The 22,660-nt window shown below is 44.9% G+C and overlaps 1 protein-coding gene across 3 annotated transcripts in view; it reads left to right on the plus strand.

Annotated features, from left to right (window-relative positions):
• The window catches only part of MEGF6 (multiple EGF like domains 6), a 136,577-nt gene that overhangs the window by 82,559 nt on the left and 31,358 nt on the right, over nucleotides 1-22,660 (plus strand). For all 3 annotated transcript variants that reach the window (XM_042478729.1, XM_042478727.1, XM_042478730.1), the window contains exons 7-17: nucleotides 3,300-3,425; nucleotides 5,176-5,298; nucleotides 7,062-7,184; nucleotides 8,522-8,659; nucleotides 10,886-11,008; nucleotides 11,300-11,422; nucleotides 12,708-12,872; nucleotides 14,376-14,507; nucleotides 17,904-18,032; nucleotides 20,934-21,062; nucleotides 22,188-22,322. In XM_042478729.1, coding sequence (XP_042334663.1) covers nucleotides 3,300-3,425; nucleotides 5,176-5,298; nucleotides 7,062-7,184; nucleotides 8,522-8,659; nucleotides 10,886-11,008; nucleotides 11,300-11,422; nucleotides 12,708-12,872; nucleotides 14,376-14,507; nucleotides 17,904-18,032; nucleotides 20,934-21,062; nucleotides 22,188-22,322 — 1,446 coding nt within the window. The remainder of the gene's footprint in view (nucleotides 1-3,299; nucleotides 3,426-5,175; nucleotides 5,299-7,061; nucleotides 7,185-8,521; nucleotides 8,660-10,885; nucleotides 11,009-11,299; nucleotides 11,423-12,707; nucleotides 12,873-14,375; nucleotides 14,508-17,903; nucleotides 18,033-20,933; nucleotides 21,063-22,187; nucleotides 22,323-22,660) is intronic.

Below are 22,660 nucleotides of genomic sequence, written 5' to 3' on the forward strand. Positions count from 1 at the left end.
TTGGAGAAGGTCTGCCCAACCAAGATCAAGTTTCATTTTATAGAAAGTTTAAAAAGAAAAGCCATGTTTGAGGGCTCAATTGCAGTTTGGATGAGGGAGGGAAGGAGGAGGATTAGCAATGAAAGACAGCCGTCTCAAAGTCACTTTCTTTTCTAAATGGTTTGTTTCGAAGCAAAGGAAGCATGTTCTGTGCATCGGAGGAAAGTTTTCATTCACTGTTGTGCATGTTCCATGCACAGGAGAAAGGTCTTCATTTATTGCCGTGAACTGTTCAGGTTTTGATTTCTGGGGGAAATGAAAGCATTGTGTTTCTGCTTACCTTTTAATGCTATTATATATAAACGTCAGAATCCATAGTGGGAATATTGCTGGTCTCCTTGGTCCGCAAGTGGAGGATCTTTGCTCTAGTGAAGCTGATAGTTGTTCCAGCTGTGCCAATTCCTACATCCGTATTTATGCTTGCTTGCTTGCTTTTTCTTTGGGACGGATAGAACGGCACCAAGTCCTGTTGCTTCCCATACAAATGAATACATTGTGCTGTGGCAGTGGAGGATGTACAGTGTCGGATATATACACACTCATCCCTCCACATTTGCGGTTTGATATTTGCAGATTTGATTATTCACGCATTTGATTGATATGTTCTCTCTAGGAATGTCTAGGTCCTCCCATGTAATTCTATGGCCAACTTTAACTTAAAGACCTAGAGATTCCTAGAGAGAAGACTCTACTAGGCCTTTGTAGCTCCTCCAGTGCAGCTCTATGGTCAGTGCCTGTCGGATGTTGACCACAGAGTTGTGCTGGAGGACCTAGAGATTCCTAGAGAGGTGTCTGGAAGGCAACTTGTGTCCATTTCCACTTTTAAAGAAAGAAACAGATATGATATTGAAGATTATCTGATGAGATTAAAAAGTGGAACTAGAGCAGAATAGACACATGTACGGCAGAACATTATCAGATGACTCCAGGGCAGAGTTGTAGCAAGGTCTAGACACATTACATTACATGTTGGGTATCATATTTCCTATGGACTGTAACTTGTATCTATTGCTTTTCCTTAGAAGGCATCTCTATACTTAACCTATGGAGTATGTAGAGAAATCTTGTAGCACCTTTGAGACTGACTGAAAGAAAGAAGTTGGCAGCCTGAACTTTCCTAGACTTAATTCGACTTCATCAGATGCATTTGGATCTGCATCTGAGGAAGTAGACTTTAGTCTAGGAAAGCTCCTGCTGCCAACTTCTTTCTTTCAGTGAATCTCAAAGGTGCTGCAAGATCTCTCTACATACTGATTTCACAGACTAACACAGCTATATCTTTGAATTAACCCATTGTGGAATTTAAACTTAACATCTATGGAGGAAACACGTAAGTTTTGAAGGGGAAATCATAATATGCCATGGGCATTGCAACCAAATTATTGGTGTTCTGCTCCATGAACCAAACTGTCCCTGGATGAAGCCGGGTGGATTTCCTCGACATGTTGCCACATTCCTTCCAACTTGGCCGTTCATGCATTAAGTTTAAATTCGACAACTTACTAAAGTTTATCATTCTAAGCTTGGGTCGATGCAAATTTTCTCCAATGTAGAGAGTCTGGCAGTTGTGTAAATCAGCAGAACTAAAGAGCAAAGATGCACCAGGAAGTTTTGGAGAGGGGGAAAAAGCACAACTGCTCCAAATGTCTCTGGCCTCCCACAAAAGCCACAGTGTTTTCAGGCTCTGGAACAAACGTTGACTAAAGTATGTTGTGTCTCCCAGGATCATGCTTTGGGAACAGTGTTTGTTGTTGACCCTGTGGGCAGAGAAGCGTGACCACAAAATTCGGAGAAACAAACAATGGAAAAGTTGGTTTGGCTTTTCCGCCTCCTCAGCTCCGAATCTACAGATTCCCAGTATTGTTTACCATAGAGCCATGGCAATAGAAGCGGTGTCAAAACGGCATTATTTCTGCAGATGAGCAGAGCTGTCTTTGTTCAGGGAGAAAATGGTAACAAACAGAAAAGACCTTATCACACGGAGCATTTACCGTGCTGGAATCGTTGCGCTTCAGAAGCGCAGAGGTGAGATCACCGGTTGCACTTCTCAAATGTCATTGAGGCATGTCGCAGTTCTTCCGTTGTCAAAGCATTCGCAGAAGAGCCATTCTTTGCATAACGGAAGATCCCGTTATTACAGAAATTCATAGATGGGAGAAGAGCGGGATGCGCTTCAATGACGCTTCAGAAGTGCAACTGGCAGTCCCACCTCTGTGCTTCTGAAGCATTTGGGCCATGATTCCAGCACGGTAAGTGCTTCATATGATAAGGTCCAAAGATGGAAGCAAGTTCTTCTATGATGCAAGGGTACATCATCTTTGCATCAACACATTTCTTCTTGAAAGAAACTTGAAAAGAAGGGAGCTGCTTTCCAATTAAACTTACATTGCAATGAAATCAAGGCTGAGCTCCCAGTCTTTCTCCTAAAGCGGTTTTAGTACTGACTTCTAACTATTGGGTTGGTGGGTGGTATGTCCTCAAATGCAGTTCCATGTTATTTGGTTTGATCTTTCCTCCTAACATGGGTGCCATGTATACTTCTACTTCCTGAGTAGAAAGTGCTGCCAACCCCCCGTATTGCTGCACATGTACATATGGCCATGCGCCATCGTGCCAGAGAATGGCTTCTGGTTCTTATTACTTGTCCCAAGCTGGAATGTGCTCAGTATGCTAAATGCAAACAGAGCAGCTTGGGCTTTACAGTTGTCATGTGCTGTTGGAAAATTTATGAGGTTCAACTGGGGTTGTTCGTTGGAGGGGGACAAGTCATCTTCTGCAAACGCATAATCTACTGTATATACTTGTGTATAAGTTAAGTCAAAAAATTGACCCCAAAAAACTGACTTGACTTATCCATGGGTCAATATAAGTACTGTATCTTAACTCTTATTTAAAAGAAAGAACCATCTCCAGGTGAAAAGCAAGAGTATAATATGTGAAGGACTGACCCCCTCTACTCTCTCATTCATCCCTTCTTAAGAGTAAGGTCCTACAACCTAAACATGCACTACATCTCAATATGGATCCATTTAGGTGGCATGTACAGCGAATAGCCTTTGCTAGGGTTCACCACCATAAATGCATCCCCTTTTGGCAGTGAACCAGCAATGGACTCTGTGAAAATGCACCATTTCTCTTGGCCTTATTGTACTTTTAGTCCATGGATTCGACAAGCAATAGACAAAAGAAAGATTTGGGGACCCGACGTCTTGCGCATCGTACTTCTTTATTGAGCATGTTGTTCTGATTTTATTTCCTAGCCATCAACACCTGTGCCATCAACAACGGCGGATGCGAACACGACTGTGTGCAGCTTACTGTCTCTCAACACCAGTGCCGCTGCCGGCAAAATTTCCAGCTGAAGGAGGATGGGAAACATTGCGTTTGTGAGTCTCTACAACCTTTGAGGGCTCAGAACAACTTGGGGCTGGGTGGGGATTTCCCCCCCTCCCCCCTTGTATGTGGATTATTTTTTATACATTCTTGGTCAAAAAACAGCATCAATAGAAGTATAGTGTCTAGATCAAGGGAAGTAATAGTGCCATTCTATTCTGCTCTGGTCAAGCCCCACCTGGAATACTCTTAAAAAGCTTAAGAGGTGATATGAGAGCCCTGTTTTAAATATTTGAAGAGGTGTCATATTGAGGAGGGAGCAAGCTTGTTTTCTGCTACTCCCGAGAACAGGACCCAGAGTATTTGACAGTGGAATATGCTGCCATGGAGAGCGGTGGAGTCTCCTTCCCTGGAGGTCTTTAAACAGAGGCTGGATGGCCATCTGTCAGGCATGCTTTGATTGAGAGTTCCTGCATGACAGAATGGGGTTGGACTGGATGGCCCTTGGGATCTCCTACAACTTTATGATTCTATGAGGCTCAGGCCTAGCAACCCTCTCTCATAACAGAGGCTGTGTATCTAACCCAGTACCAACCAGATCCCCCAACCAACAATCCTCCAATGTGTCTGAAGCGTGTTTCCACTTCTTTCCCTGCACCCAATCTCTTCCTGCTAGCAGCTGTCTGTTCGGAGTTTCCATTCCTTCTTTTGCTCCCAATTAAAACAAGCAATAGAGCAGAGTGTCACCATGTCTGCTGGCCCCTGTGCAGAACGTTTCCTGCAAAGGTTTCCTCTGCGCACTTTCTGGGTGAGATCAGCTGGACAGGCAATGGTTACGAATTCCTAACAATCCCCTGAGCTGAGGCACTAGGATTAGGTTGCCGCTTTGTATTTAGAAGCACACGCTAATGGCACATATTTATGTTCTTTGGGACACCTTTCAGGGGAGAGGGGTTGTTTTGGCTGCAGAGGAAGTGGAAACGGAACTCAGCCAACCCAAACAGACTAGTATCAGGCCAGGAGACTCCTATGCTAGAGACACTAGTTGGAGTGCTTTCTCCAAAACACCCTTCAAGTTGTCTCCATCTTCTTAGGTGGAAAAGGAGTTGTATATGTAGAGGCAGAGGAGACCAGCTGAATCATAAAATCCTAGAGTTGGAAGAGACCCCAAGGGCCATCCAGTCCAGCCCCATTCTGCCGTGCAGGAACTCTCAATGAAAGCATCCCCATTGACAGATGACCATCCAGCTTCTGCTCAAAGACCTCCAAAGAAGGAGACTCTACTACACTCCAAGGGAGTGTGTTCCACTGTTTCACATCTCTTACTGTCAGGATGTTCCTCCTAATGTTTAGGTGGAACCTCCTTTCCTGAAGCTTCCATCCATTGTTCCAGGTCTTAGTCTCTGGAGCAGCAGAAAACAAGCTTGCCCCATCCTCAATATGACACCCCTTCAAATACTTAAGCAGGACCATTTAGCCTCCAAAGAAGGAAACACCACCACAATCCAAAACAGCGTGTCCCAGTATCGAACATTTGACCGTCTTGCCATCAGGAATATGCAATACAGCTAGGACAGCAATTGATGGACCTGTTCGATGGTGGAAGACACTCCCTTGGAGTTTGGTAGACTCTCCTCCTTTTCAGGTCTTTAAACAGAGGCTGGATGGCCATCTCTCAGGGATGCTTCGATTCTATATTCCTGCATGACAGAGGGTTGGACTGGATGACCCTTGGTGTATCTTCCAACTTCATCAGTCTATGATTCTATGTCTAATTGACTTTCCGCTTCCTTGTATTACTAGTGAGAAATGCATGTGCGGACAGAAATGGTGGCTGTATGCACAAATGCCAGAACCGCCGTGGGGTGGCGCATTGCGAGTGCCACCCTGGATACAGACTGGCCGCTGATAACAAAGCATGCGAAGGTATGTACAGTGTCTCCATGCTCCTGTTTCCCGCTGTGCGAATGTCATGTGAAGTTATAATTAGTTGCTTGGTCTGGTCTAGAAGGATGATAAATGAGTTTTTGGCTGCCTTTGCAGATAAGGCTTGCAAAAACATCCCAGCTACTTTCTAAGCAAAACCCTCCCAGTGTTTGTCCAAGAGATGGTCTTTAATTCTCCACACTTTCGTTCTGCACAGCAATAATATCATACAAGGAGAGGGATCTTGCAGCACCTTTGAGACTAACTGAAAGAAAGAAATTGGAAGCACGAGCTTTTGTAGACTTAAGTCTACTTCCCCAAAGGCATTTGGAGGAAGTAGACTTAAGTCTAGGAAAGCTCATGTTGCCAGTTTCTTTCTTTCAGCTAGTCTCAAAGGTGCTACAAGATCTCTCTACTACATACTGATGCTACAGACTGACATGACTATATCTTTGAATGCAAGTGTAAGAGAGAAATCTCAAAGCATAGAAGTGACTCAGGACCCCTTTGCATTGCATTTTGGTATCCACTTTGACTGCAATGGTTGCATCTTCCAAAATCCTGGGATTTGCATTATGGTGAGGTGTTAGAGCTTCTCCGGCAGAGAAGTCGAAATGCCTGGTGAAACTACAATTCCCGGGAGTCTATAGGATGGTGCTATATGGCAATTGGAGTGGTAGCAAAGTGCTGTAACTATTTCCTGCCTCTCCCAATAGATTGAGGCGGGAGCAGATAATATATATACAGAGCATACAGTTTACAACATTAAAACCTCATAAAATAACCCTCAAATTACAAAACATACAAATTAATATAATGCAATACAAAGTCATATATAGCAGCAGTGTTCAGATAGTTTAATGCCTGCTGCGTGGATGGAGCAAATATGGTCTCTCTTGCTCCAGAACAAGAACCAGTGGCTGGTGGCCTTTAGATAGTTGCTACTCAGGGTAGTGGTCCATGGACTAGTACCAGTCCTTAAGCCATTGACTAGTGGTCACTGGTGGGTTTCCAGGGAAAAAAAACGTAGTTGTTGCCAGTGGGCACAAATATGGTGCCAGTCCTTGGTGCTAAATAAAACGCTAGTCGCTCACATGAGATTGCTTTATTGCCCTACAAGGTTTTGACAGTTCCTATATGATCCAACCAGCAAATATGGCACTGCATCCAATGAAGATCTGGTGTGAAAACTGTGCAAGTTTGCATGGAAAACAGATACGTCTTTGGAAACACTGTTGTTTTTAACTGCGCAATTTTGTACGAAACTCCATTCTGCGCAAAATAACTTACAAAGACACTGATAAAAATTGGGGTCAACTTCTGAAGGAAGACAAATGGGACACAAATATACATCTGTTATAATATGACTCCTTTCTTTAATAAAAATAGATGGAAAGAAGGAAGGACTCCTCTGGGCAAAAATTAAGAAGTAATATTAGAATGAATCCCAAATCAAATGAAATAAATGGTTAATTTATAGTGGATTTATAAGCTAGGTATTGGAATGAAACGGTTTATGGATTGGTTTGATATATGACTTGATATGAGATGATGTATCTGATATTTGATTATTTGAGTATATAGTTGTTTGTGACATTTTGAATGAATGTTGTGATGAATATATAATAAAATTATTATTATTATTATTATTATTATTATTAATATGACTCCTCTCTCTCTCTCTCTCTCTCTCTCTCTCTCTCTCTCTCTCTCCCCTCAGATATAAATGCATATTGATTTGAATTTGATTTCCCCCCCTCCAGATATCAATGAATGTATGATGGGCATGGCCCTGTGTGTACATGGCTGCCTTAATACCCGCGGCTCCTTTAAATGCACATGTAACCCGGGGTACGAACTGGGAGCAGATGGCAAGCAGTGTTACCGTAAGTATGCGCCGTCACCTGCTTCTCTCTTGTGATATGTACTAAAAGCTAGCCATGAAATTGCAGTTTGGAAGAAAGTTCTACAGTTCATGGAATATTTCTCTGGTGGACATGGGAAAGGGATACTGTAGGCCACCTTCTTAGCTTGTTTTTAATCTGTTGTTGTTAACTGCCTTTGAGTCAACCCCATGAAGACCCTGTAGACCTCTCCAAGCCCTCCTGGCCTTCACTTCTCTGCTTAGGTCCTGCAAATTCAGACCCAAGATCTCCCTGATGTAATCTATCCATCCGGTGTGTGGTTTTCCTCTCTGTCTACCGCCCTCTACCTTTCCCAGCATTATGGGAGTCCAAGTAGACCACAGGTGGAACATGAGTCAACAGTGTGATGCGGCGGCTGAAAAGGCCAATGCGATTTTAGGCTGCATCAATAGAAGTATAGTGTCCAGATCAAGGGAAGTAATAGTGCCACTCTATTCTGCTCTGGTCAGGCCCCACCTGGAATATTGTGTCCAGTTCTTGGCACCAATTTAAAAAGGATGTTGAGAAACTGGAGCATGTCCAAAGGAGAGTGACTAAAATGGTGAAGGGTCTGGAAACCATGAAGCTGTATGAGGAAAGACTTAAGGAGCTGGGGATGCTTAGCCTGGAGAAGAGAAGGTTAAGAGGTGATATGATAGCCCTGTTTAAATATTTGAAGGGATGTCATATTGAGGAGGGAGCAAGCTTGTTTTCTGCTGCTCCAGAGAACAGGACCCGGAACAAAGGAAGCAAGCTGCAGGAAAAGGGATTCCACTTTGACATTAGAAGGAACTTCCTGACAGTAAGGGCTGTTCGACAGTGGGACACACTTCTTTGGAGAGTGGTGGAGTCTCCTTCCTTGGAGGTCTTTAAACAGAGACTAGATGGCCATCCGTCAGGGATGCTTTGACTGAGAGTTCCTGCATGGCAGGGATTTGGACTGGATGGCCTTTCTTGGGGTCTCTTCCAACTCTAGGATTCTATGATTCTATGATTCATAAATGAACTTTGGGTATTGAGTTTGTTTCCATCTCCAAGATATGTCATTATGAACCTATATGAAAAGAGATGTGAAATCCCAAACCCCCTGAAATCTAAAGCGCTTCTCGACCTGAGCATTTTGGATAAGGGAGACTCAACCTGTCCAACCATCCAGATAAATGAAAAAACAGGATGATGCACAACCAAAGTTCAAGCTCCACATTTCAGATCTGCAAGCGCATGTGCACACACATGTGTGTGAGTGTTGGTGTTATAACTGTTATTTTCAGCTGGATTGTGGGCAGCATCTGATTCTTTGTTTCTTTTCACTTTCCCAGGAATAGAAATGGAGATTGTGAACAGTTGCGAGACCCACAATGGGGGCTGTTCCCACCTTTGCCATCACACCAGCTCTGGCCCCATCTGCAGCTGCAACTTGGGATACCAGCTGGATGAAGACAAGAAAACTTGCATTGGTAATTTAATAAATGCGTGGCTGAGTACAGAAGGAATGGGTCCATTGGGATGAGTCCTGATTTAGCCACATTTAAGGAAGGTCTACTGATATGAAGTTCAGACTAAGCCTAGAGTTGGATATTTGTGTTGTCCACAGGCACCTTCTAATGAAGATGCCAAACACTGCTCATTCTTTGAAGCTTGGTGTTGTGCAAATAGGGAAATCTCAGTAGCTGTCTAACAATCCTTCTGGCTCTGGGAGGACCCTTGGAGGTGGCCAGAGAACTGTACCACTGCGAAACCAATAAGGGCCCAGGAGCCCCGAAGCTATGATTCCCCTTTTTACCTCTGTATACTAAGGCCAGCCAGAAATTAAAGTCCCCTGTGTTGTGTCCTCCCATTTCAGTCCAATATGAATGAAGACTTTGTGCTAGCTGTATTGCATCTGAAATATTGCAACTGTATTGCCAGAGAATGGTGGCATGGAAGAGAGTGGGGTGTGTGTGTCTATCTATCTATCTATCTATCTATCTATCTATCTATCTATTGAACAATACACAGATTAACATGTAAATCACTCCTCCCAATATAGAGTCACACAATAGATAGATAGATAGATAGATAGATAGATAGATAGATATGCACAGACACCCCACTCTCTTCCATGCCAGCATTCTCTGAAGATGCCAGCCACAGATGCTGATGAAACGTCAGGAACAAACTCTTCTAGAACATGGCCACAGAGCCCGAAAAACCCACAAAAAACTATGCATGCCGGCCACGAAAGCCTTTGACTTCATATAAGAACCAGCCTTTTCAGAATGACTCTAACAGCAGGACCATTTGGCTCAATGGTATCTGCATTGACCAGTTGTGATTTCCCCAAGATTTCGGACAGAGGTCTTTCTTAGCCTTCCTTGCGGATTCGGAGGATTAGGAGATTTTTGAAAAGGCAAAAGATTGATACGATCGGAAGAGAAACCAGAGGATTAGGGACTTTTTGAATCCAAGCCCCACACTTTAGTCATTTGTATTGCTTCCCGTTTCATCTACAACATTAGCAGGATTATTGACTATGGCACAGCCTCCATATGTAAGCAATCTGTAAAGAATTGAAACCCTGTCTGGGCTGCAAGCTGACTGCTGAACAAATGAGTGTGTATAAAGTGTGTATGTGTGTGTGAGACTGTGTGTAAGTATTGCGACAATGTGCGTCTGTGTTTCATTTTCTATCACTGCTTCCCATTCTGGCAATTAACCCAATCAGAAACTCTCCGCGGACCTTGCCATCCAGGCATTTCCTCGATTGGGAGCTGGCGCAACTGAATGGTCTCTGTGTTTATGTGCCAGATGCATTTGAGCTGCCTAGGCTGAGTTTAAGTTTGTCTGGGGTCAGTGCCCAAAGCATCCGGGAGACCTTCATAAGAATTAAAAGCAACGTTAGCAGCATCCTTCCTGCATTTCGATCCCTTGAGGGATTTTTCTCAACTTCTCTGTGGCCAGGGGCCATTGCTCTGGATGCTTCTCTTCCATTTCTTGCCACTAAGCGCATGGTCTCAGGCATCCAAACGCCAGTAGCACATCTATTGATTTCACTCCAAACCGCTGTAATTGACAGAATGTTCCACATACAAAGGAGACAAACATCTCCGGTCTTTCAGCACCACGCCACAAGCATTCCCTTGCTGGATCAAACAGAGAAACACATGATCCCTCTTGGATCACACCAAAGGTCCATGGAGTCCAAGCATACCGATTTCCATGATGTTCAGCCAGATGTATCTGGCTAGGCTTCGTCAGCAGAAATACGGTATCGAGTTTAAGACAAGCAAGAGTCTCGTTCTGTTCTGCTTTGATCAGACCTCATCTGGAGTAGGGTCCATTTCTGGTTGCCACAGTTCAAGAAAGATATCAGCAAGCTGGAATGTATGCAAAAGAAGGCGATCCCTACGGAAAAGGTTGGGTTCATCTACACTGTAGAAATAATGCAGTTTGACGCAACTTTAATGTCATGGCTCCATCCTATAGGATCCTCTGATTTGTAGTTGTGGCAGACAAGACAAAAGTCCTGGGAAAACCATAGATCCCAGCACTGCATAAAGTGCGCTACAATGCTTAATGTTGCAGTGCCAGGGCTGGATTAACCGTCAAGCAAAATAAGCAGGCGCTTAGGGCATCAGTAGCCTGATGGTACCAATGGGTGCATTCCCTGCATCAGCCTTACTTTTGTTTCTTCATTCTTCCAGATACAGATGAGTGCGTTGCCGGTTCTCACTGCTGCCAACAAGACTGTTACAACTACCCAGGAGGCTATGAATGTGTTTGCTATGCTGGCTATAGGCTCAGCACAGAGGGCTGCGGTTGTGATGGTAGGTAGATATTCCCACCTGGGTTTCTACTCCAGAAGACACAACCCCAAATTGTTGTATCATTTGCTTGTCTTCATTGCAACATTTTCCTCCCCGGAGGTCCTTTTAACCCCATGCGCAACTCAACAGTGAGTTGACATTCCCATAACTGACTGTTGTCTGTACAATTTCAGCTCATTGTGTGTCGTACTAAGATTTGTCAAGATGTAGCTCAAGTGCTTTGGAGGACAGTCGGCAACCTCTTACTTTCCAAAGTCTAATTTTCTTTTCTTTTTGAATTTTGTTTTTAAGACGTGGATGAGTGCTCTTCAAATAACGGCGGCTGCGAACACTTGTGCCAAAACCTCGTGGGCTCTTTCCACTGCAGTTGTCAGATTGGCTACAAACTGGATGAAGACCGACGGAGCTGCATTTGTAAGTGTGCAAGGAAGGCATGGGCCTTCCTAGATCTTCCTTGGCTTGCCTTGCTCTATTCTATTGGTGGTGAACCTATGGCACGCGTGCCAGAGGTGGCACTCAGAGCCTTCTCTGTGGGCACACATGCTGTCGCCCCAGCACAGAGTTTGCCAGAGTTCATTACTAGAAAGCCAGAGGAATGTGGCACTTTGCAATAAATAAGTGGGGTTTGGGTTGCAGTTTGGGCACTCGGTCTGCAAAAGGTTCACCATCACTGCTCTATTCCATCGATTCTAGAGAGCTCTGGTGCATTGTTTTCATTCAGATCAACAGACAACAGAGATGTTGCTTAAATTAAGCATAGTATCTATAGTAGTATGCTGAAAGCCGTGTGGGAACATGCAAGGTGCAAGGAGCAGCCCGTCCCATTAGGCTTAATGGGGTGGCCACCTGTGGCACGTGGCGCCACGCTGCCACATGCACGAGCCCCATTCAGTTAAATGGGGCTTGAGCATGCGCGGTATTTGCTTTATGCAGGGGAGTCCGGAATGGATCCTCCACGTAAAGCATGCACACACTGTATTATTCATCCCTTTTCTCCCCCCCCCCCCAAAAAAAAACCAAAAAACTTGATTGGGTCCAAAGGAAATTTCTGTTCTATTTGTATCAGGGCATGTATCTTTTCCCAAGATCTTCCCACTTTTAATAATGGTAGTGCTAGAACTAATTATGAAAAAGCCTTCTTGTAAATGGAAGCGCATTCAGCAAGTCCATGTGAGAAGCTCACTCCTTTGCAACTTGCAGGGCTGGTGGCTTCTTTGTTGCTCTTCTCTGCTGCCGGTTTATCAACTGTCTAAACATTGCAACGGCAGATGCACAAAATCTAGTGAGCTTATTTGGGATTTCATTAACACTGCAAAAGAATGCAGACCATTCCTGGGGTTCAGGTCTCATGTTTAGTTGGGACCTTGTTGGAAAACATTTTCCCCCTGTTATGTGCACAGGAAGGAGATGCTTGGGGCCGTGAGAAAAAACACCTTTTACTGCACCCCAAAGTGTCCTCAAAATGGCCCCGTTCCATCATTTGACGCCAAGCAGTTCCCATTCAGACATCTGACCAAGGCAAAGGATGCGCCTCAACACTGAATGGGAATGTCTTGGCGACAAAATGGGGCCATTTTGAGGACACTTTGAAGTGAGATAAAATGCTTGACGTTTGCATGTTTGGCTCACCCAGTGTCTCATTCTTCGCACACATCCCTCATTTCATGAATGTGATGGGAGATCTTTGGTCTTTCCATAGTACTTGAGGGACCTGTGGAGGCCCTGGATGGCCACTACCCCGTCGTCCGTCCTCTCCCCCACGTGGCCGTCCTCCGGGATGAGTTCACCCAACTGTTTGACGACTATGATGAAGAAGAGGAAGTAGTGGAAGCAAGAGGAGAGCACACATTGTCTGAGAAGTTCAGTAAGTGCAAGTGGGGTCTGCAATAGAAAGTGGCGGCACAATCCTTGGTTCTGTTCAAGATGCTGAGAGTTCACCCAGACATGTGCATTTTGCTCTATCTACTTTTGCTCTTGCCCTGCAATGTGGCCTCATTCCCACTTACAGATAAATCGGTGCGCGATCCGAACTGATGGATCATTGATTTGACATCGGATCATGGCTTACGCTACACTTGCCTCAATCGCATTTTCTGTCATTTTTGGTCACCAAAATAACCCACTTGTGGTTCCCATTCATGAATGAATCGATTAAAACATTATTCGGTTCCGAAGGGGAAATTTGAATAGATTCTGATACGCTTGTGGTTGACACTTGTGTGGAATCGATTTGTCGAAAAAGAAATGGGAAAAAATCAGCATCAAAAAGATGTGGGTTAAATGGGTCTGGAGCATGGCCCCCTTCTTGGAAACGCTTCCGCGATTCGGATTAAATGGGAACCAGGGTTGTCTGGACCAGTTCAAACCAACTTGTGATCCAGTTTAAAAGGTAGTGGGAATGGGGCCTCTGATTCTTTCTCTACTGAACCAGCTCAGACCAAGTTGGACTCTTGAGCATGTCTGGGGATGAAGCATCATTTCTTTCCCTGCTTTTCATTTTGGATTTCTTGTTAGTTTATTTTGCATTAAGACGCTGAGTGCACAAATCTATGCCAGTGATGGTGAACCTATGGCACGCGTGCCAGAGGTGGCACTCATGTGCCATTGCCCCAGCACAGAGTTTGCCAGAGTTTGTTACTAGAAAGCCAGAGGCACATGGCACTTTTCAATAAATAAGTGGGTTTGGGGTTGCAGTTTGGGCTCTCGGCCTCTAAACGGTTCACCATCACGGATCTATGTATTATTTTGTAGGAGGGTAAATCCTGACTTGGAATGTATACTCATTGCAGCAGTTTAATAGCACTTACACTGCCATGGCTCCCTTCAGTAGAAACTCAGGATTTGTAGTTTGGAGAGAGGCATGGAATTCCTTCTAATGCATTCCTCTGAACTATAACACTAAAGGTCTCCAACAGAAAGTTGGGACCCCAAGGGCCATCAAGTACCTTCTACTGTCTAACAGCTCTTACTATCAGGAAGTTTTTCCTAATGTTGAGGTGGAATCTCTTTTCCTCTAGTTTGAATCCGTTGTTCCAGGTCCTGTTTTCTGGAGCAGCAGGAAACAAGCTTGCCCCATCTCAATATGACACCCCTTCAGATATTTAAACAGGGCTCTTATATCAAACTATACAAACTGTAGTATGATAAAACATTCACAATGCTAGCGTGAGAGCTATCATTGGGGCTGAGAAATCAAGAACAGACTCTCTTGTTGTGACCAAATCTTGGACAATGGTAAGGTTTCCCCCCAGATATCCATTGCTGCACTTGGGTGTTTCCCCCACACATCTCTTGCTGCATAACACCTTCTAAAGGTGTTTTTCTGTGATGTTAAAGGTTGACGCCATTGCGATTCCCTTTTTTGTAGTCTGTTTGGATGAGACCTTTGGCCACGACTGCAGCCTGGTTTGTGAGGATTGCCAGAACGGAGGTGTTTGCAACGAAGAGCGGACCGGCTGCAACTGTCCAGATGGCTGGAGTGGAATCCTCTGCAATGAAAGTGAGTTCAGTTGGAGAGGTGGGCGCTTTTGCAAAGGATGGGGGTCATCTTTTACGACCTGTCAAAGTGTTTCCTTCCAAAAGGCCATTAGGCAAGGAGAGCGATAGCAACACAATGCGCCAGCTGGCTTAGCGTAAGCACTGAAGATGCTAGCACTTTCGCAGCCGGGGACTTGCCTTTTGTGCTGCGTATATACCTTGGCCTGGAGTTATCAGGCCAAAAATCTCCACTAAAGTTGCATGGACGCTGTTGCCATAATCTGCCCCCAGAGAGTCCATTCTGCAAGGCGGACCTTTGCCTCTGCGCCGCTTGGCACTGGATCTGAGCCTTCGCACTCTGGCTGAGGTCATAAACCTATCGGCAGCAAATTAAATATGCCATTTACTTTGAGAGGCTAATGAACTCTTTAAGGCACTAATGGGAATTTGGGGGGGGGGATTCGGTGTCTCCCATTTGAGCGTCTGGCTGCAACGTGAAAACGGCTCTCAGGGGCCTATTTATTCCGAAGGCAAAATTGAGTCATGCCCCAACACCATCCTCACCCAGACACCTGACACCAACTTCACCGAAAAATAGGTTTGGTGAGAATAACTTGAGGTTGGATCCGGACTTAGGTGTGCAAACCCACTGAAATGAATGCATTACCCTACTTTTGACTGCTGCCACGCTGCAGAGTTTATTCAGTTTGTTGCCGTTGTGTGCCTTCGTGTCGTTGCCGACTTATGGAGACCCTAAGGCGAACCTATCATGAGGTTTCCTTGGCAAGATTTGTTCGGAGGAGGTTTGCCATTGCCTTCCTCTGAGGTTGAGAGAGTGTGACTTGCCCGAGGTCGCCCAGTGGGCTTCATGGTCAAGCTGGGAATTGAACCCTGGTCTCCAAAGTCACAAAGCTCCAACCACTCTGCCATGCTGGCACCGCTTTAATTGCCACCCATCCAATGGAATCCTGAGATTTATAGTTCATTGTGGCACCAGGGCACCCCGACAAAGAAGGCTAAATACAGTCGCCTCTCCATTTTCGCGGAGGATCCGTTCCAGACACGCTGCCATGAAAATGGAAACTCGCATATAATCAAGCCCCATTGGCTTGAATGGCCAATGTGTCATGGGCGCATGTGTTATGGGCACATCAGCAATTTTAACCAGTGGGGCTTGCTCCTCCATGAATAACTGAGACTGTGGACTTCAAGTTGGTAAAAACGGAGGGGTGACTGTAGCTGAAAAAATTACAAATCCCAGAATTCCATAGCATGGAACCATTGGCAGTTAAAGCAGTGTCAAACGGTATTAATTCTGAAGTGTAGATGCAGCCCCTGATGAACTCTGAATCTAGCGCCTCTATTTCTATCTCTTTCTCTGCAATCATATCGATCTTCACTTTTTAAGGGACCTCCAATAGAGTTGTGCAAATGCAAAAAAATGGTGCGGAGGAATAGATTGCACCTTTTATTGTCTCCACTTTCAGGAAAGCCTATGGGTTTAGACTCAGACTATATATAGCAAGCCCAGTTTAATCCCATGGAAATGAATGAGACTCCCCTAGGTTTATGTGTCTAGCAAAGTGGGCCGGAGTCCAGGTTAGCGCATGCCAAGTAAAACGTGTTAGTTTTGAAGGTGCCATGAGTTGCTTTGTTGGTTTTGGGGCGACAGACTAATACAGCTGCCCTTGAAATGAGGCTTGTTATTCCTGGCACTGGCACAGAAATGGATGGTGGTAATAAGAAGAAACTTAATATGGTTAAGAAATGATGATGATGATGATGGTGATGATGATGATGATGATATCCTGCTTTTCCTTTAGTAATGAGACTGAAGGCAGCTAACAACATTATTAATACAGATGACAGCTATACAAAACCTTCAGTAAAAGTATAAATATAGAAGTTATTTATATAGTTACAAATATTAACTAATATGGCATAGTGGTTTGAGCATTGGACTACAACTCAGCCATGAAACCCACTGGGGGACCTTAGGCAAGTCACACTCTCTCAGCCTCAGGGGAAGGCAATCTTCAGAGAATGCTGACATGGAAGAGAGTTGTGTGTGTGTGTGTGTGTGTATGTATACACACACACACACACACACACACACACACTCTATATATTGGGTATACCTCTCCATTGACGCCCCCTTGTCGTGGGGGAGAGGCTTGCGTACCCTAATGATGTTGTGAGCTATGCTGGCGGTGGTATAATAGCCACCGGCAGGGCCTCCCATGCCAGACAGGTCACAACTGAAAGGTCTGACCAAGAGCGCCAAAGGGCAGGATGGGCTCTCTAGCCTTATGGCAACCATCCTAGGAGAAGGAAAACTCTAATCCCAAACCCAGGCAGATGGTGCTCCACTAACCCTGTAAGGTCAACCATCTAAGAGAAGAAAACTCTAACCAAACCTACGACCCAAGGACCTCGCTGCTACTGTCCATGCTTGTCAAGGCCTCAGCAGTCGAACCTCTGGTTTAAAGGGTGAGTCCAGTTCTGTGCACGCTGCGCTCCACCAGAAAAATCCATTGCACAGGCTCCAAGGATACATCCAACTTCCGAAAAAGCCCTGTAGCAATAGGTGAGGGACGAAACGGCCGGTGTAAAGATGCACTGGAAGCCACAGACCCAACCCTGCATGCAGGTGGTTCATATTGGGTGTGTATACACACACACACACACCTAGGTAGGGAGAAGTGATTGAATGTTAATCTGTGTATTGTCCATGGAAATCGCTGCTCCTAACCCAGGGTCGCACAGTATTTATATACCCAGCTCTCTTCCATGCCAGCATTCTCTGAAGATGCCAGCCACAGATGCTGGCAAAACGTCAGGAATAAACTCTTCTAGAACACGGCCTCATAGTCCGAAAAACCCATAAATGTATACTGCCACTATACAAGATGCGGGGTTTGTAGGATCTCTTAGATGCCCCACTGCATCTTTCCAAAACTAAGGGATGTTGCCTTTTGTTCTGACATACAAGAATAGCTAAGTGTCAAAGGTGCGGCAAGATCCCTTTGCGTGCTGATTTTCCAGACTAAGAGGGTTATGTCTTTGTGAATACAAGAATAAGGAATTTCAAAAACTTTCTTCCTTGGGAGAAAATTTACAGGATTTTTTTTCACATTTAGTCTTTTCGGTTGTGAAAAACTCTTCACAACCGGAACTGTTTGCTGCGGGCACCCAAATCCTGAGATGTCATTGGGAATGTAACCTTAGCCAGCACCTGCACAATCCCTAATTTAAAACATTTTAGCTTTATGTTTCATTGTAGTCGATTTAACTATTCTTGGTGTGTGTGAGAGAGATGGCATTTAATAAGACAACTCTTATCATGCATTGGGTTCATTGCACATCTGTAGAACCATCTCATTCACCTTCTTTATGTATCCTGGTTTCCCTTCTGTAGCTTGTCCAGAAGGCACCTTTGGCAAGAATTGCAGTTCGACATGTCTCTGCCAAAATGGAGGCACGTGCGACCCAATGACGGGGACCTGCCGATGCCCACCGGGGGTGAGCGGAGCGCATTGCGAAGACGGTAAGACGGTCCTGTTCTCCTGCTGAGAGTCAATATGAAGGTATCGCTTCACAGTGATCTGTGCGCTGGGCCAGGCAGAACATCTTTGCATTTGGAAATTCCTAATACTGGAAAGCAAGCGGTAAATAGCCAATATATAGGCACAGTGCCCATATTAATTGATCCAAATACCTGCGTTTCAACTTCTTTCGCTTCTGAAGACATTCAAGGCGACACAGGCAGAATACAAATTCATAGAATCAGAGGACTTTATCACACGAGGCACTTACTGCTGACCAAACGTTGCAGAAGCGCCAGAGGTGGGATCATCCGTCGTGCTTCTCTAACGTAATTGAGGCTTTTCGCTTTCCTTCCATTGTTGATCCATTCATGGAGAAGCCATGTTTTGAATAACGGGATCTTCCGTTATTGGAAAAATGGCTTCTCCTGGTGTCCCCTCGAACAGAAGGAAAGTGGGAAGGCTCAGTTACGTTAGAGAAGTGCAACGGATGATCCCACCTCTGGCGTTTGGGCAACGTTTGGGCAGCGGTAAGTGCCTCATGTGATAAGGTCCATAGAGTTGGAACAGACTGCAAAGGCTATCCGGTCTGACCTCTTAAGATGCATGTGCTATTTAAACAGCATACCTCCAAAGTGACCCAAAGCAGCTTTATTTTGGCCTGTCTGTTTGGACTCTATCAGTCAGAAACAATATGAAGGCACGCAACAACAACGTATACAATTTATGCGGTATGTATTTTTCTTTGGTTCGATGGCTTGAAGTGTTAGGAATGAGAAAGCATTGCAAAAATGCAAATGAAAGAGCATATGGCCAAAACAAAGGAGCGGCCACAGCTGTTACTGGTGTTCAAAAATGTGCATCTGCTGTTCATCCTTTATATATTTGCTATTGAAAAGTCTGGGACAATGCCCATATGTAAGTTTCTGGCAAAGTACAATCATTGCCTAAAAAGCTGAGTCCAAGGGTTGGGAGACGTAGGCATGTGCAATTGAGCAGTGCGCTCCAGTGTGCTTGCTTATTCATAGTAACTCAAAGGTTTGGTGTTATTGTTGTTGGCGCACTAGTTAAATGACGGTCTTGCAGCCACAATGTTGTGAGTTCGATCCCAGAGGGCTCCAGGGTTGACTCAGCCTTCCATCCTTTCGTAGGTCGGTAAAAGGAGTACCCAGTTTGTTTGGAGCCATTGGGTTATGGATTGTAAACCACTTAGAGAGTGCTGAGTTGACTATGAAGCGGTATAGACATGTAAATGCTGTTGCTATTGCTAAAGGGGTCTCTTTTGACTCTGGGGAATTTTTCGGAGCACAGATTAGACCTGTGCTTTGCCTGTTTTGGTCCCGTCCATCATCTAAACAGTGATTCCCAAACTCTGATTCTCCAGATGTTTGGGATTTCAGTTCCCAGAATCCCTAGCCAGCTTGGGCCACAGTCAGAAATCCTGGGAGCTGAAGTGATAAACATCTGGAAGACAAAAGTATGGGAATCATAGATTTAAACGGACTGGTGGAGGAATGGACCAGGAACATTTCTTTGTCCCCACTGCTGTGTTTCTAAGGCCATCCTATGTATCCCATGTCCCTCCGACACCAAAGTTTCCACCTTATCTACAAGTCCTCCTTTTATGTTACCAAATGGCATTCCTGCGCCCCACTATTCCATTCCAAGTAAAAATTGATGGATGTTGTTCCCGAAGCTAGGAAACGAGGAGTCAATAGCAGAATCCATTAACATGACTTCACAGAAAAGAGAGAGGCACATATGGAAGCGATTTGTCTGGAAAGGCAACTCAAGCTGAGTCGAAATGAATTCAAGAGTCGGACGAAATCCGTCCCCTTTGGACCCTCTTAGAAAGGCATGCAGAGGAGGGGGATGTCAAGACTTTTCGGGAAGGTAGAAGTGAGATCAACACAATTTGAAATGAGTTTGATGGCCCCTTTTCCTTCCAAGTCTTCTAATATCTCTTATCAAATAGGAAAGGTCTTGCTGTGTGCTGCCTGTTATGGCTGTAATGATACTGTTTGTTGTTGTTGCATGAATGCCGTCAAGTAATTTCTGACTTTTGGCAAACTAAAGGCTTTCACTGGGGCTTTCTTTGGAGGTCTTTAAACAGAGGCTGGATGGCCATTAGGGATGCTTTGATTGAGAGTTCCTGCATGGCAGAATGGGGTTGGACTGGATAGCCCTTGGGTCTATTCTAACTATAGGATTCCATAATTCTATGAATGAGGATGACAACACCAAGGCCTCATTCCCACTTACAGATAAATTGGTGTGCGATCCGAATCAATGGATCGATTCGACATCGGAGTGTGGTTCCCACTACATTTGCCCTGGTCACATTTTGTGGCATCAAAATAACCCACTTGTGGTTCGCATTTACGAATGAATCGATTCAAAATGATTCGGCTCCAGCCGGCCAAAGGGCAAATTTGAATCGATTCCGATCCGCTTGTGGTTCACACTTGCGCTGAATCGATTTGGTGAAAAAGACACAGAAAATAATCAGCATCAAAAAGATGCAGGTTAAATGGGTCTGGAGCATGGCCCTCCTCTTGGAATCGATTTAAGTGGGAACCGGGGTAGTTTGAATCGGTTCAAACTGAATTGTGATCTGGTTTAAAAAGTATTGAGAATGAGGTCCAAGGGAAACAAGCAGCTGGGGGCTCCCTTGACAGTGGATCCACTCTGTGTTTTAGCCCAAACTTTAAAAATGCTGAATGTTAAGAATGCTGAACCATGCCAACTTGGGCTGGTGGGAACTGTAGTCCAATTTCCCCAGTCTGGATGATTTGTAAAATCTGCGCACTCGGCCTTTTGGCTAAGATCAAGTGTAAAATCTGCGCACTCTCGTATTTGTAACAAACACGCAAGCTTATGGTGACTGTCTTTCCCCCTTTCAGGCTGCCCCAAAGGGTTCTTTGGGAAGCACTGCCGGAAGAAATGCAACTGTGCTAACAGGGGACGCTGCCACCGGATTTATGGAGCCTGCCTCTGTGACCCTGGCCTCTACGGACGATATTGCCATCTTGGTAAATGAGCTTTGGAAGGACACTTGGAGACCCTTTAATAACCTTACCCCCCTGTAATAATGGAGAGCGTTCAATCTTAGGGGTTCTCCAGACCGCCCCGAAAGGGTGAGCTGGAGGCGCCCATTTTTCCTCTGGAGGAACGCCGCAGCAGCCAAACCTAGGTTCTTTTTGGTGCATGCGGGTGATGTCATCAGTGCACCATTGGCGCACTGTGGTGCATCCATGACACAAGCGCACTGCCTGGATGTGCGGATGCTGCACTGCACTTGCGTCATTGATGCGTGCTCTGTGTGGGCAGGGCCACACAGTCATGGCACCACCGGCACAAACTAGGATTCCAGAGCGTGCAGTTGCTGCGCACTCCAGAACCCTAGAATTGGCGCTGGTATGCCACTTTTGGCCCGTTTGTTTACCTTATTTACCTTTTTCTTGTTTCTGTCTCCTCCTAACAAACCAAAAGAGTCAGGAAATCATAAGTGCAACTATGTACATTTTAATGTATTATTATTATTATTATTATTATTATTAGAAAGTATGGAAAGGGGTCGGACCTTTGAGCTGTGCAAAAGACATTGTAGTATAAACATTTGTAAACTTGGGATGGGTCCGCATTGCAGGAATAATCCGGCATGCCACCATTTAAACTGGTGTGGCTCGATACTGTGGAATTCTGGGACTGTAGTTTGTTGTGGCGCCAGGGCTGAATTATTGCTGCAGTGCGGATGCAGCTATAGTCTACCCCTTTAGGCTGGTGGATACAATAGACAGGCGATGAGTATGAGCATTGGTTGATAGGTTGATGCATACTGAGAAGCAGGGGAAAGCATGTTCATGAGGGGGAAATGTGCATCCAGATATGTCAGTGCCACCTTGCTGTGTTTGTGAGAATGTGGTGTCAATGGGGTTGTTTCAGACCAGAGAAATGCAAGGGGAGGGTGGTTATGTTTGTCGGTGTAGACGCACCTTCATTGATGTTTGGTTTGTTGGTTGAAACAGAATCAAGTCTGTCCATCTCTCTCTCTGTCTCAGCTTTACTTATTAATTCCTGTTCTTGTTGTTTGCATTTAAATTGGGTCTTATTTTCCTTTCTTTGGTCTCCCTCTCTACCCCGAAACCCTATCTCAGCTTGCCCAAAGTGGGCCTATGGCACCAGCTGCTCCGAGGAATGCCAGTGCGTGCAGCAGCACACCCAGGACTGCGACAAAAAGGATGGCACCTGTCTCTGCAAACCTGGCTACCATGGCAAAAAGTGTCAAGCAAGTGAGTTGCTTTTTGAAACAATAAAATAAAAGAGTATATCAGGAAGGAGCATAGAGAGTTGGCTTGTATGAAACCAGACTGTTGGGTTATTCAGTTCAATATTATCTACGCTGGGGTGGACTTCATATAGGCCACATATGGCACACAGGGCTGGCTTTTGCATGCAAATAACCATCACATCAGATCGTGAGTTCGAATGTTTCCCTATATAAAGACGTTTTTAATTCAGCCTTAAAGTTGGCTAAAGAAGTGGTGGTTCTTAGTTGTATGGAAAGAAGTTTGCAAAAGCGGGGGGCAGCAAAGGAGAACTATTGGAGGCCTTTAGGAACATTGGTTCT

The sequence above is a fragment of the Sceloporus undulatus genome, chromosome 7 (genome assembly GCF_019175285.1).
Source record: "Sceloporus undulatus isolate JIND9_A2432 ecotype Alabama chromosome 7, SceUnd_v1.1, whole genome shotgun sequence".
Lineage (NCBI taxonomy): Eukaryota > Metazoa > Chordata > Lepidosauria > Squamata > Phrynosomatidae > Sceloporus > Sceloporus undulatus.